The 18,009-nt window shown below is 46.5% G+C and overlaps 1 protein-coding gene across 2 annotated transcripts in view; it reads left to right on the forward strand.

The window, feature by feature from the left end:
* CAMTA1 (calmodulin binding transcription activator 1) overlaps positions 1-18,009 on the forward strand; it is a 691,460-nt gene that overhangs the window by 197,270 nt on the left and 476,181 nt on the right. For both annotated transcript variants that reach the window (XM_035117087.2, XM_060276129.1), the window contains exon 3: positions 9,483-9,550. In XM_035117087.2, the coding sequence (XP_034972978.2) occupies positions 9,483-9,550 (68 nt within the window). The remainder of the gene's footprint in view (positions 1-9,482; positions 9,551-18,009) is intronic.

The following is an 18,009-nucleotide window of genomic DNA, read 5'->3' on the forward strand; positions in this document are numbered from 1 at the left end:
GAGTGGGGAAACAGGCCTGGCTTGGGTTATTCCTGCTCTTTACCTCTAGATTGATTACTCCAATGCGCTTTGTGGGGGGCTGCCCTTGAAGACTGCCCTGGTCCAGAAGGTGGCTGCAAAGGCTCTGAGAGGGTTGTTTCCCTCCAGGCCACAACTCAAGCCTCCCCCATCAGGATGGAGATTTCCAGGGAAGTCTTCCCAGTTTCTTCACCATTTTATTCAAGTGGGTGGATTTAAGAGAACGTATCTTCTCTGCTGCTGTTTTAAATTGCTGTGAATTGGTATTATTCAACGCCGGACTCTATCTTGTCTTTTCTGTATCTTGACATTTCTGTAAGCCGCCTTGCAATATTTTGTTAAAAGGTTGGGGTGCAATAAAGCACAATTATGCTGTTTCCACGTTTTATCGAGTATGAAATAATGAAGTCATATTGGAAGAGGAAACCTGCGCTGTCATAGTGTGCTGTTTTTAGTCGTATTACTGTGTAATTTGAACTGCTAGGTCAATAATCTTCTAGAGGACCATCTCCTTTAAGAAAATACAGGCTTAGCCTTAATGAACTTAGGCTCTTTAAATTCCGAGGCATCTCCAGACGTCCTTTTCAGGGTGATTTGTGTTCATGATGCCATCGGGGTGCTTATAGGTAATACGGCGTTCAATACTGTTTGCGTCTGCAAAAATGTCAGGGCGGACACATGTCTTTTTTTCCAATCAGCGTGATCTCTCTTATCCTGTAACTTTTCAAGTTTGAGTTTCTCCAGAATGGGTTTAGATACAACAGACGGTAGACCCATTTTGTTCCTACGTGGATGGCAATTAAAGAAAATAATCTGCGTTCATTAGACTAACTTTGCTGAATCTACATCTTAACAAATTTGAAGTGGACTGTTGGAAAATCTCTCCAGGCCCCAGTAAGCTGTTAACTAGAGGGATTCCTCCCTTCCACCTAATACACAGTATTTTCTTCAACCATATGGTGAGTTCCACCTGGAATACGTTTCCCAAAAACTACAGAGGAAAAGCATAAGTAAGTTTTTCAAGTAAATCAATGTCATTTCCCCAAGAACCCTGAAGTAAACAAGTGTGAAAAAATGTCCACTCTGGAGCAGATAAATCTGCTTATTGCTATTTTGAAATCCTTTCTCAAGGTGATTTCTTGATTAGGTCAACCAAAATGTCACAAAACAGCGTGGGAACTTTAGAGCCACCCGGAACTCTTCATCAGGCTAAGTGGTCAATAAAGCGGGAGGCCTGGGAGCAGCGGTGGAGCAAGCTAATTGGGTGCCTGGGGCCACGGGCATGCCCTGCGCCCAGGGGTGGGGCGAGCCGGGGCAGGACGCTCCGCAGGGCCTCTGAGGAATCTGCCTGCCTCCTCTCACTCAGCTGCCCTACAGCTGAGGGGGAGGCAGTGGGAGGACCATTTGGGGTGGGGTGGAGCTTGCGGGCGTCCAAGCCACCATGTCACTCCCAGGAGAGATGCATGGCCTGGGTGCACTGCAGGCCCCGTGGTGACTGCTGCGTGGCATTTTGTCACCCCCCTCTGTGCTGACACCTGGGGTGAACCGCCCCACTGCACCCCCTTCCTCCGCCTCTGCCTGGGAGTGGCTCCTGGTCAAGCCCTGCATCTGCCCCTTGTGAACATTTTCAGGGAGAATGGAAAAGGAAGGGATGGTGCCTTGCAGGGTCCAGGTTTCCCCAAGGCCTGGCGGAAAGGAGAAATAACAATGGTCTGATTCCCCCATCTCTGGAAATGCAAATTTTAATGAGACAACACAGTTCCCTTCTTTTTTTTTTTAAGGCAACCATACGGTTGAAATGTGTTTAGCAATTTATTTTTATTTTTAGCTCACCTTTTCTCCCCAAGGAGCTCCTGGTGGTATACATGGTTCTCCCTCCCTCTCCTCATTTAATCCCCACAACGACCTTGCGAGGTAGGTTAGGCCGAGAGTGAGTGAGGGGCCCAAGGTTGCTGCAGTGAGCTTCATGACTGAGTGGGGATTTGAACCTGGTCCCTCCCAGGTCCTGGTCTCTGACGCTCCAACCACCACACCACACTGGCTCTGGGGTATTGTTTATCCACCTCATGCTGCTTTTGAACATACTCTTGTCCTCTATGAAATGTTTTATTTTGTTGTCAGGTGTCAAACGTGAGTTAATTATTATTATTGGGGGTGGGGAAAATGGCAGGGTCTTTTTTTTTAACAGTCCTAACTTTCCCATTATGTCTCAGTGTCAAGACGTCAGAAACTATTTCTGTCATTTGTGACTATTTGGGCTCACCATCCACTTACCTCCCAGGTGGGCTTGCTGAAGAACGGGTGGAATGATATCTTTAACCGTTGTTTTAATTGATGGAGCTAAATCATGATGCCATGTTGGAAGAGGGAAATGGCTTTGCCACCGTCTGGTATTTTTAAGTTGTATTGTTATTGATTGCATAACTGCGGAGCTGCTAGGTCAGTGAGCCTTTAAGAGGATTATCTCTTTAAGAAAATGGGACGTCGTGATGCCTTTAGGCTTTACCGAACTTGGGAGGCGCCGAAATAAATGTGCTGACGAATTGGCGGAATGACTTGGAAAAGCAAAGTGGAACGGGTGTGGGGGTGTACCATTTCACGAAACTCTCCTTGAATTTCCTGGGTCACTTCTGCAGATGTTTAGGTCTGAATTTTGGGGTTTCCTGCCAGAGTCCAGCTCCAGGATCAACTTAAGATGAGTTGGTTTTGGTTCATCTGGCTTGGGACCCCTCTGGGCCAGTCTTTTGTTGTGGGCATCTCCTGCAACATGTTTTTTTTTTATTCTGCCCAAATTGCTGTGCTGCAATGCTTTGCAAATTACTACCACATTACTGCTGTCTGGAGAGGCTGTAGAACAACAAAATCGGGACAAAAACAAGCTGGAACATTTGTAGCATCAAAAATGATGGGATTTCAGCAGGAGATTATGGTCAGACACTCCAAGTGTCCCTATTTTCCAGGGACGGTCCTGGATTTACAGAATCATAGAATTGTAGAGTTGTAAGAGACCACAAGGGCCATCCAGTCCAACCCCCTGCCGAGCAGGAAACACCATCAAAGCATTCTTGACATATGCCTGTCAAGCCATCCCGGTTTCTGATTTGATCCCAGAATGTCCCACTTTCCCTTAGGACATCCCTATTTTCATCAGAGGTATGGAGTTGTGCGGCCCTGAGCCAAGGAGTCAAGTAACTGTACAACCTTTAGGAGATATCTGAAGGGAAGTTCTTTAATGTTTAATGCTTTGTTATTAGTATTATTATTCATAATTAATAGGGACCCAGGTGGTGCTGTGGGTTAAACCAGAGTCTAGGGCTTGCTGATCAGAAGGTCGGCGGTTCGAATCCCTGCAACAGGGTGAACTTCCGTTGCTCGGTCCCAGCTCCTGCCCACCTAGCAGTTTTAAAGCACATCAAAGTGCAAGTAGATAAATAGGGACCGCTCCGGCGGGAAGGTAAACGACATTTCCGTGCGCTGCTCTGGTTCGCCAGAAGCAGCTTTGTCATGCTGGCCACATGACCCAGAAGCTGTCTGCGGACAAACACCGGCTCCCTCGGCCTATAGAGTGAGATGAGCGCCTCAACCCCAGAGTCGGACACGACTGGACCTGATGGTCAGGGGCCCCTTTACCATTATTATTATTATTATTATTATTATTATTATTATTATTATTATTATTGGAAGCCACTCAGAGTGGCTGGGGAAACCCAGTCAGATGTGCAGGGTATAAAGAACAAAATTGTTGTTTTCTCCTATTTTCATTGGAGAAATGTCGGAGGGTATTGAGGAATGTGCACTGATTGGCAGTGCAGCAGTGTGACCATCTCAAAAGCATTTGCAGACACAAGCAGTGTTGAGCGTGGGGTCGCGTGTGACTGCCCCGATAGCATCATGGGCAGAAAACCTTGTGAATGTGCAGTAAAGAAGCCATCTGCAGGCCCCTTCAGTATCTGGTGACACATTCCCCTGGGAAACTGGCAGAACTCAAGACGTAGTTTCTGCTGCTGCTGGAGGTAGGGTTAAGGCTGCACCCTTTGGATACGCGATTCTTGTAATTTTTTCAATAGACGTTTGCAGAATGGGAGGACGTCTCTGCTGGGTAACCATGTTGCTCAGAAGCCATTCATTACGGCATCCGCACAGCCCTAATAAAGCACACAACACAGAGATCTGGCACCACGGAAATGCCCAGAGGATATGAAGTATGAGCCTTAACACTAAGACTATTGGAAACAAGATATTTTTTGTGTCTCGTTTGGGAATACTCTAATTGTATTTTGTGGCTCTGGCAGATGCCTGGGCCAGCTGGTTGGAGAAAAAAGTGTAGGGTTCTCTCTGTCTAGAGTTGGTACCATATAGGAAGGATCTGGGATTTTTTGTTTGAGAAACACCCTTGCTTTTGAAACAAACCTGTTCTCATGTTTCTGTTAGGCAGGTTCAGAAGCTTTTGGGTGGGCTCAAAGGAGACTCCAGGTGATAGTTGCAAGGGAAGGGAGGGATGCTGTTTCTACACCCAGGTCAGACTCTCTCCGGAACCTACACTGGGATGTGAGAAGAAGAGATGTGGATCTTAAAAGGCAAGGTTCTCGTGGCACAAACTGTTCCTGGGTTGAAGCTGCTACTGGTGTCAGGCACGTTTGGCCTGTGTCTGTCCCTGCTCCCTCACTCCAGAAGTTATCCCACTGCTGAATGCACTAGACCAGGCATCCCAAAACTGCGGCCCTCCAGATGTTTTGGCCTACAACTCCCATGATCCCTAGCTAATAGGACCAGTGGTCAGGGCTGATGGGAATTGTAGTCCAAAACATCTGGAGGGCCGAAGTTTGGAGAAGCCTGCACTAGACTGTGTTAGGGTGTAGCAGTGCTTGTGTCAGAGGAAGAGTGCTTGTGTGAGGAAGCAGTGCTTGCGTGAGGAAGAGAGCGAGGATCCGCCAGCCCAAGAACAGACCCTCCAAGTGTCCCTATTTTCCAGGGGTGTCCCTGATTTAGAGCAGCCGTCCCGGTTTCTGATTTGATCCCGGAATGTCCCACTTTTCCTTAGGGTGCCTCTATTTTCACTGGAGGAATGTTGGAGAGTATGGAGTTATCCGACCCCTGAGCCGTCTGAAGGCAATCCGGTATAGGGCAGGTTTTTTTGTTTTTGTTTTTTAAAAAAGTTTAATGTTTTATTATGTTTTTATATATGTTGGAAGCTGCCCAGAGTGGCTGGGGAAACCCAGTCAGATGTGCGGGGTATCAATAGTAAAATTACCATTATGGAATGGGATGTTTCTATTTTCATCGGGGAAATGTTGGAGGGTATGTGTAAGAGGGAGGGATTCAGAGAACCCCCCCCCCTCTCATCAGTAGCAGCCCGTCTCCAAGCAGTCATGAAAGTGAGTCAGGAGACGGAGAAGGAGTGCCAGGGCTCTGGCAGCATTGGAGAGCCCCTGCTCCACAGGCAGGAAGAGAGAGAGGCGGGAAGGGGGGACAGGCAGAAGGCAGACCGTAGACCCTTCCCCCCGACACTGGTATTGAGGAGGAGGAGGAAGGGGAGGAGATTCACTGTCCCGAGGCTTTTATGTTGGTCAAAGTCACGAAAAGGGGCAGTGCTGGATTCTGATTCGGAATGAGGAGACATGAAACCAGCAGCTCTTTACACTGTAAATAATGTGCAATAATAAAGACTTTTGAAAGACAAGCATGTGGAAAGTCGTTACTCAGGAGTAGTCGTAACAACCCTGACAGTATGCAAGAGACCCCCCCCCCCAGGGAGAGCTCAGACTGGCTGGATGAAGAAGAGCAGTGGGAGCCTGCCTCCCAAAAGTCCCCCCCCCCGGAGGGCTCCACAGCTACCTTAGAGCTTGGAGCCTGGTGGTGGGACACAGAGGAGCAGTCAGTGGAAGGGACGAACTGGGAGCTGTTAGAAGCAGGAGATCTGAGCGATCAAGGGGTGCGTGCAGTGCTTTTTCCCCCCTAAAAGAATGTTTAGGGGTATTCTCATTTTCCTACTCCTATTGAAATACTGTCCCTCAATGAGGCCAAACTTAGATTCACAACATGTTCAGGGCTATGCGTACCCCTGCATCCTCCTAGAAAAAAAGGACACACTCTCTCTCTCTCTCTCTCTGTGTGTGTGTGTGTGTGTGTGCATTTCACCTGGTGCTGAAATGCCTTCAGAGCAATCCAGTACAATCTATTGCAGCCTGAATGGATGGCCCCTCCAGAATTTGACACGCGCATGCACACACACACACACACACACACACACACACAGAAGAATTTGTAAATCTCTTTGTGCTTTGCTATTCAGAACTGAAATAGATGACCTTTCACACTCATTCAATACTGTGCCATACAATACATGCAGGCCTGGGCAAATACCGGCAAATAAATAAATAAATAAATAAATAAATAAATAAATAAATAAATAGGAGGGCATATTCTGATGATGGGATGAGTTTTGTTCCACGTGTCAAATTTATAAAGGAGAGGGAAAATACTGGGGTGGGGTGGGGGTGGAGGGCAAGTCTTCTGGGGAGCTTCTCTTCCTCCACCCGCCTCTCTCAAATATTATGCAGATAACTATGTTCCGAACTGGAGCTTCTGAGCTATACCGACATGAAACCGCTTGTTTCCAGAGACTCAGACTCCGTTGCTCGTTGAGGGATGGGGCCCGGCATTCCCAGGCTGCAGCCCTGCGGGCGGTCCTCTTAACCTAGCCAAAGCTGCAGGGCAGGGGTGAAACTAGGCTTTGTTTCACCCGGGTCAAAGACACCCCTCCCCTGCATTTGCATGCTCACACACACAGGCTGAGAACCTCAGTGGCACCCCTCTGGAGGCTTCACCCAGGGCAAAAAACCTGGCTCTCTCTCTCCCCCCCCCCCCGCCTGCATAGCTACAGCCTACAGGAAGTGGAAGGCACAACTTGAAAGGCTTGCCCTGGTTGGCTTTTCCTTGGGGGCAGGATAAAGAGAGAGGGAGCAAGGAGGAAAAAGAAAAGGAAAGAAGTGAGAATCAAAGAAAGAGAGAGTTCAGCAGCAGAGTAGGAATAGGGGAAATGCAGATCAAATTGTGTCCTGTATTGAATCAATACAGGATACAGCATTTTATACTGAAATAAGGGACAATCCTGTATTACACAGGACAGGGGGCCGGGCAACCTGTCTTGGGGTCCACCTTGTGGAACATGCTCCCTGTGCACATAAGGCAGCCCCCGACTGTGGTGTGTGTATAGCTGCCACCCCATTGCACAGCTGGCCCTATAGAAATATTTTAATAAAACGAGTAAACAACATGACAATTCTGGCAATTCTATCTGTATGTCATCCAAGTCGGCAAACAGATACCCAGTTAGCTTCAGAAAGGGGGCCGTGGGTTGTTGCTTCTCATTTTGGGTGTCCTGACTGGGATCGTTATCTCTGTGTGTGGTAGGGGAGGGGAAGAGTCGCCTCTTGCCTTGCAAAGATGAAGGATTAAATCTCTTACAACGCTTACCGGTGGCGATTTGTATTTTGTTCTCATGCCTGTTGACATGAAAATGTGTCTGTGGCTTCAGAGAACCAGAGATGTCCATCAGCATAATTGATGGATCACCGGCGTTTTAACCAAGCCGTTTAAACCTGCACATTATCCAAAAGTCTCAGTGCCTGCCCCTTTATTGAGATGTCGGAGGAAAGCTTAGCGCAGAGGCCCCTCTCACAGCTTCCCTTTTTGTTCCCAGTTACAGTAAGCCCCCAGGAACGGCAGCCGCCAAAGCACACTTATCGAGGGCGGCTTTCCGTTAGCTCTTTCAGCCCATTGATTAAAAATGGCACCGCTCACTCAGTCAACTGAAGTTTCAGTTGATTAAGCTGCTCGTTAGAGTTAGGAACCCTGCAAAGAAACCATTTGTCTTACTGTAAACCTTTCCCCGTCCTTGCAGTATTTTGCTTCTTCTGGCTGTTACCGGTAATTATTCTCTCTAAACAAAAAGGGCTTTTCATTTCTGAGCAGGACAAAGGAAGTGTACAGAGCAGGGGATTGCTCAGTTTAAATGTCATCTGGGGCTTGATTCATGGGGAGGGTGGGGGGCCAGGCAGGCAGAGGGAGGGCAGAGTCCCCAAGGGATCAAAAGGGGGTCGCATGACTTGCTTCAGAGGGGGCCCCTTGGATTCAGTTCCAGAATTGGAGTGCCCGTTTCGCCACTGCTCTCTGTTCCTCCTGTCCTCTTTACCAATGATAGCCAAGGTGTTGCCCCCCCCCCGAAGGTGTCCAGCAACATTTTCAGGGCACCACATCGTCTTCCCCGCTTGACATCATGGCAGCACCTTACCTGCAGGCTGCTCACCTGGCAGCGAGGGGAAAGATGTAGAGGAAAGAAAGGAGCCTGTTCAGTCGTGACAAACCACACACCTGCAGTGCGCTTTGTACAAAATTTGGAAATAGCAACTGAAATGACCGAGGCCTCAGTTCCACTTTGGAATGCTTGGCAGGGGGTTGGACTGGATGACCCTTGTGGTCTCTTCCAACTCTATGATTCTATGATTCTATGATCAGATAATCCTGGGAGAAACCAATATAAGAATTTTAGTTGGAGACCACGACATGCACGTTACACACACACACACACACACACACACACACACACACACACACACACACTTTTATTAAGTATTCTTAGCCTGCTCTTTGGGTGAAACAAACAAACAAACAAACAAACAAACAAACAAACAAAAGTACCAGGTTTCCCAGAACAGTTGACAAATGTCAGCGATTAGACCATCGCATATGCCATCAGGCTCACAATCTAAAAGACCTGACACGAAAGGAAAAGGGGTTGGGAAGCAGGAGGAAAGACTGCAAACTTGGGCGCCATTTCTTGGTTGGCAGGATTATTTTATTTCCTGCACAGAATTTTATTGGTCTGTGAATGTGATAAATAATTCTTTGCTTCTGTTCCTGTTGTGACCAGCTGGAGCAAGATAGACTTCAAGGACAGGAGGAGCCAAAGGTTGTCTGTTCAGAAGTTATTTTGAATATGTATTTTGAATACTTTATAGCCTGATTGGCCCCCAAAGGAGCTCACAGTGAAAGTGTGGCCAACCCTTCTGGTGTCTGGTTGTTGATGTCCCAGTCCCCAGTTTGGGGCTCTGCTCTCTGGAGGGGGGGGGCAGAAGGGGCTGCGGAGGCATTGGACTGGATTGGTGTGTGTGTGTGTGTGTGTGTGTGTGTGTGTGTGTGTGTGTGTAAGGCCTGGTGAATGATCAAGATGCATAGTCATGATGCCCCACTCTTTGGTGATGTCAGATTCCCCTGACACCTGATGATTTGCCACGATCCCTGCTCTCATCAAGAGAAATGGCTTTTAGAGACATGAAAGCACTGATTTTTAATGGTTTTTCTTTTCATTTTCTCACCATTTGTGAGATGCTTGTGCGGTGCAATTAATAAGCTTCATTCACTCATTCATAATCTAACCCTCCCCTGTTTTTTCCCTCTTTCAGGAAATTGCTGCATATCTAATAACATTTGAGAAACATGAAGAATGGCTAACAACCTCCCCTAAAACCAGGTAAGATTCCCAAGAAAGCCCTCCTTCTTGTGAAAATGCCCATTGATCTATTTTGCTCCTGATTTTACTTGACTGGCTAAATCAATTCATTGGTCATCCAGTGAAGGCAAAAAAGGCAGGGAGGGGCTCAATGGGGTGGGGGCCAGGCTGCAGAAGAACCAGCAGCCCACCAAGTCATGCTTGATAGCTTGTGACACCAAAGTCTCATTAATTGACTTAATGAGTATTTTATTGAATGAAATCAGACTGATTAAAACCAGGCCATCTGCAGGCTTGACAGGTGGGGAGGGGGGAAGGCTGAAACCTGATGGCTTAACGTTTAATTGTTTCTGTTGAGAGGGATGGATTTTGAAGGCTTGGCTGAGCGAAGGGGTGTCGTCTACTCAAGTCCATGGCGTTCCCAATTGCTGCAAACCATTTTATACAGACAGCAAAGGGAACCAGAACTGAAGGGAAAGTTGTGCAGGTGAATCTGAGATTGTCTGTTGTCCTGTTGGATTAAGCGCTTGCTGCGATGAGACCCTACCACCATCAGAACCCAGTGCACTTTTCCAGGAAAGGCCACAACTGGAAGACCCGTTGTATACACTTTAGGTCGTAATTGCTACAAGGTCTTCCAGCTTTTAGAATTGTAGTAATTTTGCTCAGCCTCAGGTACAACAAATGAGAACAGAAGGTGTGCTTTCGTGCTGCGCAAAAATTGTGGACATTTTAAGTAGGGTTGAGAAGTATGTTGGGTTGGTTTTTTAAAAGTCTGGTTGTTCTCATTTTTCTTAACTCTATTCTCTGCAAAGGTTTGTGTTTCGGGAAGGCTGTTTGGAGTCATTTTCTTCAGGCTGCAGATGTTACTGAATTACAGCTCTTCCTCAGAAAGGGACAGGGGTTTATTGGAATTAAAGGTGACTTGAGAGCTCCTCTTGATAGCTCCACCACCTTCAGAAGTCCAGGCGTGATGGTGGCTTAGGAAAGGGCCTTCTCTGCAGCAGCCCCTAAGTTGTGGAACTCCCTCCCCCCAGAGGTGCGCCTGGCTATGTCGCTCTGTCCTTCCCGTGTTATGCTGAAGAGGTATCTCTTCACCCTGGCCTAGGACACCTGAGATATGTATTTTAGGACCCATCCCATTCTCTTAATCATAACCTGTATTTTTTAAATTGTTGTAACCTGCCCTAGTGCTTTGCGGTAAAGGGCCAGCAAGAGATTGAAATAACAACAACAATAATGACACAATTTGGGAGGCGAGGGTGGAGCATCTCCCCTTCCGTTTCTTTTCGCGCTGTAAGGAATTGCAATGCGATTAACATTTGCAAATAGCTGACATTTCAGCAGACGTTGCCATTCAAAATGTGGAATTTAAGTACCATTTTGAATATGACGCTTTCATCTCAAAATGCGTATCCTTTCCCTAAAGTACATTCTGCTACGTTCAGGGGGTCTTACAGCCAAGTAAGCATGTAATAAGAGTGTCATTTTAGAGGGACATCTCTGAGTGTATGTCAGATTCAGAAGTTCTGCGGCACTCCAGCTATCGCAAGGGGCCAAGCACAACTGCATTCCAAACTCTTGAAGTGTTTTCAGGTATTGAAACTGGATATCTTCTGTCAAATAATCAGTGAATACGGTCAACATGATTTGTTGCATATTAAGTGTCAGAATTTGCAGTGGGGAACATTGGTTTCCTTTGCAAGGGATAGATTAATTTCAGCTGGAAATTCCTTCCAGTAGCACCTTAGAGACCAACTAAGTTTGTCATTGATATGAGCTTTCGTGTGCATATACGCTTCTTCAGATACATTGAAAGAGAAGTCACCAGATCCCCACATATAGTGAGAGGGTGGGGAGGGGTACCACTCAGAAGGGTGGTGGGAAACCGGACTGTTTATGACTGCATTTGGTCTTACAGGAAGAATTTATGACTGTTTATGACTGCAATTGGTCCCACAGGAAAAGCGAGGGGTGAGATGGCTAAAGATAGCTTTATCATGTATAATGAGATAAGAATCCAATGTCTTTATTCAGACCAGGTTTCTCCATGGTTTTAAGTCTGGTGATAAATTGCAATTTAGCAACTTCTCTTTCCAGTATTTCTGAAATTCTTCTGTAATAAGACAGCTACTTTGAGATCTTGTATAGAATGCCCTGGGAGATTGAAGTGTTCTCCTACTGGTTTCTCTGTTTCATTTGTTGGGTTTTTGTACAGAGCAAAACAGTATATTCCCAAATTCTGGGATTGATGCAGAAGATCCCAACTTGTAGGCAAACCTGCGCTGGAGTCCTGCTTGCGGGTTTCCCATTTCGGCACCTGGTTGGCCACTATGAAAATATGATGTTGGGGTCCCCCCTCCAATTCTTTTTCTCTCTCCACATCTTTTTCTCTCTCCACTCCCGACCCCATGACATGCAAAAGCTACACAAGTCAAATTCCATTCTCCTTACTTGCCTGTTGCTTGGTTTGACATCTAATTCCTTGGCAATCAGTTAGAGGGAGGACCAAATTTTAGCAAGACTCAAGAACTGCTTTTGGGAGTAACACGTGGTACAGACTGACATTCCTAAGGTTGCAATGATGCAAAAAATAAAAGGAGACCCATCCATAGGAACCTTGGCACAGTTCCTTCCAGTAGGCAAAATGGCCTCATTGGCCATTCACTTAAAAAAACAAAAAAGGTTATAGCTTGTATAGAAGTTTATTTCCCATTGTGTTGATAAGAAGGTTATGAAGTGGCGCCGACCCCCTGTTAGAATCTGCAGGAATGTGCTGAGCTCATGCTTGGGGACCATGGCAGGCAGGGAGATGGGTTCTCCGGTCTTGCTACCTGGGAGACTTTAACTGGGGACTCTGTGGATATTCTGCTGGCAAAGCAGGTGCTCTAACACTAAACCACAGCCTCTCCCCTTGGCTGTTTGGAAAAACTCAACTGCCGCTGGTGCTCCCTGCCCTGGGACCTTGGAGTGGAGTGCAAGCAAGGAAGGCAAATGGTAAATAAATAGATTTTCAGCATAGCCCTTAATTCTCCACTCTGCAGCCTTGAGTTGCGCCGGACAACCAGAATACAAGGGAGGAAGCTTTCCGTGCAAGTATTGGATGGCCTGGGCTTCGTGCAACTCAAGGCTGCCTTGCCGTTTTTCCTCTGACTGGTGAAGGATTTCCACCCTCTTTCTGACTCCTCTCTCCCCTTCCCTTCCTTTCTGCTGAACAGCAGCCAAGGGTGGGAAATGCCGTTTCCTGACTTGAGAGGTCTCCTGAAAGCAAAAGCCGATCATCCCGACCTGGTGCCAAGTCAACCTTTTGAACGATCCAAAGTTCTCTTGTGCATAGTCAGAGGGGGAAAAAAAATCAGCCGCACCATTAAAATGTCTGATTATGGACGTATTTGCAGAAAGAGTTACTCCCCCTCCTCCCCGCAGCACCCCATAAAACTTTGAGGGTTTGTTTAGTCTGCTGAAGGCAAGGCACAAAAATAGCAGGGTTTCTATTAATATTACAATATCCTGCTCCTTTGCGATTCTACTTGAAAGCCTTGCAGTCCCGGGAGAAGGAGAAAAAAAAGGCTGAATGTGTGTGTGTGCGTGCATGCCTGTGTGTGTGTGTGTTGTGCGCACAATTGCTGTTCAAGGACCTTAAATTACTTGTTTGAATTTGCTTTGGAATTTATATAATATATTGAAATTAATTGCTGCAGTTTAGTGCTGAGTTCATACAAACAGGCCTCTTGGTATTAAAGAATTAATGACATTGATCCTGCACTGGACTGGAACATTCTTTTGGGTTGTTTCTCTCCCCCTCTCCCTGCCCCCACTACTAATTTTGTTTGAGAAAATTAATAAAAATGAATTGCACGGCCGTGACAGTTTCATAGAGTTTCTTAATAAAATGATGCATAATGTGAGCTGGAAGGATCCCTCTTGCAGCCGCTGTAGGTTCTGATATTATTATTATTATTATTATTATTATTATTATTATTATTATTATTTTTAAAAACCAAACATTCGCCACCCCACCCTCTTGCTGTTGGGGTGGCTCAGGAGACAATTAAAAACACAATCTATTAAAATGATTTCTAAATCAACACAACACCAATCAGCAGAGAAAATGATCGTGGCGGCAGAAACATCTACCAAACCCTGTCTGCGTAGCTTGTTGTTGTTGTTTAGTCGTTTAGTCGTGTCCGACTCTTCGTGACCCCATGGACCATAGCACGCCAGGCACTCCTGTCTTGCACTGCCTCCCGCAGTTTGGTCAAACTCATGTTCGTAGCTTCGAGAACACTGTCCAACCATCTTGTCTTCTGACGTCCCCTTCTCCTAGTGCCCTCAATCTTTCCCAACATCAGGGTCTTTTCCAAGGATTCTTCTCTTCTCATGAGGTAGCCAAAGTATTGGAGCCTCAGCTTCACGATCTGTCCTTCCAGGGAGCACTCAGGGCTGATTTCCTTCAGAATGGATAGGTTTGATCTTCTTGCAGTCCATGGGACTCCTCCAGCACCACAATTCAAAAGCATCAATTCTTCGGCGTAGCTATCCTCCAACAAACAGCAGCTGGAAGGAGAATGAGAGAGCCTGTAAGTGTCTCCTTTAGAGCCCCATGAGGAGGACACCACCACTAAGAAGGCCCCGCTCCTTGCAGCCTTCTTCATGACTTTACAGAGTTACCCCGATTTGTAAATGAAGTTTGCAACACTAAGAAAAGAAACAAACCGCCCATACAGTAGTTAAAACTGTGGGATTCGCTTGCACAGTATTAAGCAACGGCAATGACATCAAAGCGATGCCCACCAACTTGGATGGCTGTAAGAGAGGAATAGACAAGTCTACTGATGGCTACTAGTCACAGTGGCTATGGTCTGCCTCCACAGCGGGAAACAGCAATGCTTGTTGAAGACCACGGGAAGGGAGAGGGCTCTTGTGCTCGGATCCTGCTTGAGATTCTCCTTCAGCCATCTAGTTGACCCCTGTGAGAAGAGGATGCTGGACTTGGTGGGCCATTGGGCTGATCAAGCAGGCTCTTCTTACATCTGTTTGTTAGTTTCTTCAATTCTGCATGTGACTTTTATTCACACTTTCTGTACTACCCTGGTATCTTTTGAAGGAGGCAGTTAATATTCTTGAACAAGCTAAGGAACAGCCTTGCTTGCGGGCCTCTTGGAAGGGCTGGATCTCATGGATCGTTGCAAGGAGCAGCATATTGAACTACACAGACCTTTGGTTGTTGTTGTTTAGTCGTTTAGTCATGTCCGACTCTTCGTGACCCCATGGACCAGAGCACACCAGGCATTCCTGTCTTCCACTGCCTCCCGCAGTTTGGTCAGACTCATGTTGGTAGCTTCAAGAACACTGTCCAACCATCTCATCCTCTGTCGTCCCCTTCTCCTAGTGCCCTCAATCTTTCCCAACATCAGGGTCTTTTCCAGGGAGTCTTCTCTTCTCATGAGGTGGCCAAAGTATTGGAGCCTCAGCTTCAGGATCTGTCCTTCCAGTGAGCACTCGGGGCTGATTTCCTTCAGAATGGATAGGTGTGAACTTCTTGCAGTCCATGGGACTCTCAAGAGTCTCCTCCAGCACCATAATTCAAAAGCATCAATTCTTCGGCGATCAAATGTACTTTCTATTTATTTGCATTTTCAACATATACCTGATTCTTTAGTGTGATCCTGCTGCAGGGCCCTCCTATGGTTGGCTCAGGAGAGCATTATTAGAGCACAAGACCAACAGGCTTAGAGGGTAGGCAGGTGACATTCCTCAGGAAGGTTCTGCAGAGGAAATTGATCTGAAACGTGACAGGCCGGATCTTGGGCTGCAGATCTTGTGCCAAAAGCCCAACCATATTTCAGTGATAAATGACTGGTATTATGAGATTGCTATCCAAGATCTGCTATCTTAAATCCTTGCTTCTGATTGCATCAGCTTATTGCTGGAGTGAGACCTGCTCTGCTCGGGAAGTGATAACTTTTTTTTCCGGGGGGGGGGGAGGGAAATCTATGAGAATAACTGCAGGCAAACAAGGTCATGTGACAGTGCTAGGACCATTATCATGTGCAAAGCTACCTCCATGAAAATGAATGGCGCAAGGCATCCAGCCCCACACTGACAGCCGTTGGGATATATGTTGATATCATCAGGGTACAGTCATACCTCATGTTGCGTTCGCTGCAGGTTGCGTTTTTCCAGGTTACGAATGCGGCGGACCCGGAAGTGTTTACTTCTGGGTTTTGCCGCTTGTGCATGTGCAGAAGCGTTCTGCACGCTTCGCGCGTGCACAGAAACGTTCTGTGCGCTTTTGCTTGTGCGCAACAGTGCTCTATTGCGCTTTTGCGCATGCACAAAAACACCGCTCAGGTTGCGGACTTTTCAGGGTGCGAATGGCACCCCAGAATGGATCGGGTCTGCAGCTGTAATAATAATCATAATCATAATCACAAAACCCACTCAACAGGCTATGGGTTTTCCACCTAGATTTGGGAGGATTGTAGTGCCAGAAATTCCCATGGTTGTTCCTTTGGGGTTTTCCTTTTGGTTGTGGTTAGAAAATATGCTAATGCATCAACTTGAGTATTATTAAAACTAATTAAAAACTAAATGCCACATCAAGATAGATCAACAAAGTACATTTCGCGATGCGTTCTCCTTGATGTTCCCTCCCTTGTAATCTCATTTGTTTGCTTGTTGTTGTGGTTGTTTTTTAATTGGCCAGCTAATCTACAGCAGAGCTGGCAGTCATTAGCATGGCTGGGGTGGGTGGTGGGTGGGTGGGGGCGGCGGCGGCAGCAGCAGCAGCAGCAGCAGCAGCAAGGAAATAAATGAATACATGAAATGGTCGAGAAGTACAGTAGCATCACAGGAATCTGGAATACTTTGCAGTTTCTACACAAAATCGTGGAAATTAATTAGGCGTTCTTGCAGTGAACAAAAATGAGGTTGGTGGGGGGAGCCATGTGGGGGGTGGTGGAGATGTGCTGCGGGCCCCACCAGGTTCCTTGTCATGACTAATTTTGGGAAACATCAGACAGCTCCTCATTCTCCAGTTTCCATGGTGTATATTCTTCAAGGAAACAAACAATAAGGCCTTCTGGTTATTTTTTGGGGGGGAGGGGAATTAAGTGTGTGTCTGTGTCTGAATTTTGTGTATGCACCCACTTGTAACATCCAATAAGACGAGCCACTTGTATAAGCCTTGTGCCATGCATGGCATTACTTAAAAGGCCATAATATTATGAAATCTGCCACCCCCCGCCATGCACTTCCTCTTGGAATAAGCTCCACCGAGCAAACTGAGTCTGCTCCTCCATGAATCTGACTACCAACACCTACCAGCCAGGATGTCTAAGCCACTGAGCCTCTTGGGCTTGCCGATCGGAAGGTCGGTGGTTCGAATCCCCGCGACGGGGTGAGCTCCCATTGCTCTGTCCCAGCTCCTGCCAACCTAGCAGTTTGAAAGCACACCAGTGCAAGTAGATAAATAGGTATCGATGTGGCGGGAAGGTAAACTGCTTTCCATCACGGTGTTCGGTTGCGCTAGAAGCGGTTTAGTCATGCTGGCCACAGGACCTGAAAAAGCTGTCTGTGGACAAACGCCTGAAGCGAGATGAGTTCCACAACCCCATAGTCGCCTTTGACAGGGGTCCTTTACCTTTTTCTTTTAACCTGTGTACTGCCTCCTCTGCTGAAGGCAGCAAATGCCTCTGAGTACCAGTTACAGGGGGATATATGAGTGGGGAAAGTCCTGTTGTTGCGCTCATGTCCTGAATGGGGTGGGCTCCCCTTTGCAGCATCTGGTTGGCTGGCGTGAGGACAGGATGCTGGAGTAATGATCCATCTGCCGCAGAGATTTTCTGATGCTCCTTTTAGGGGCCAGGCAAGATCAGTGTTGCACTGACACCAGCCTGCCAGCAATTCCTAGAGCCAAACTTGCATCCCCAGCAAATTCCTGGTACACCAGTGGAAGGCCGTGATCCCACACCCTCCAACGTTCCTCAGATGGAAATAGGGATATTCTATTCTATGACAGTATCATGGCTAGCTAGTTGTATTTTTTGACCTCTCTCCCCCAACCCGGGCTTCCCTAAATGCAGAACATAAATTCAAAGACTGTTGTGCTTAAAATACCTCAGTTTTGTATGTTTCCTCTACAGTATTAACTTTTGCATTTTTTAAAAATTAATATTTTATTAAGAGAATTTCATATTTAAAATGGTAGAGTGAGGATAAAAGAAAGTGAGTGAGTGAGTGAGAGAGAGATAATGAAAAACAAGAGAAAAAACACTGTTACATTACCATACATTAATATGCAGGTGTTTATATTCTTATTTTCCTAATACACATAGGATTGTCAGTAACCTAATATATTCCGTGTAAACCCATTCCAAATGTCATTGTATTGATCCAAAGAAAGTCTGAAAATAACTTTTGTACTTGACCAGGAGGAAATGCTCAAACAGTGATACTGATGTGGAATAGAATGTCCC

Source organism: Zootoca vivipara, chromosome 6 (assembly GCF_963506605.1).
Source record: "Zootoca vivipara chromosome 6, rZooViv1.1, whole genome shotgun sequence".
Taxonomy (NCBI): Eukaryota; Metazoa; Chordata; class Lepidosauria; order Squamata; family Lacertidae; genus Zootoca; species Zootoca vivipara.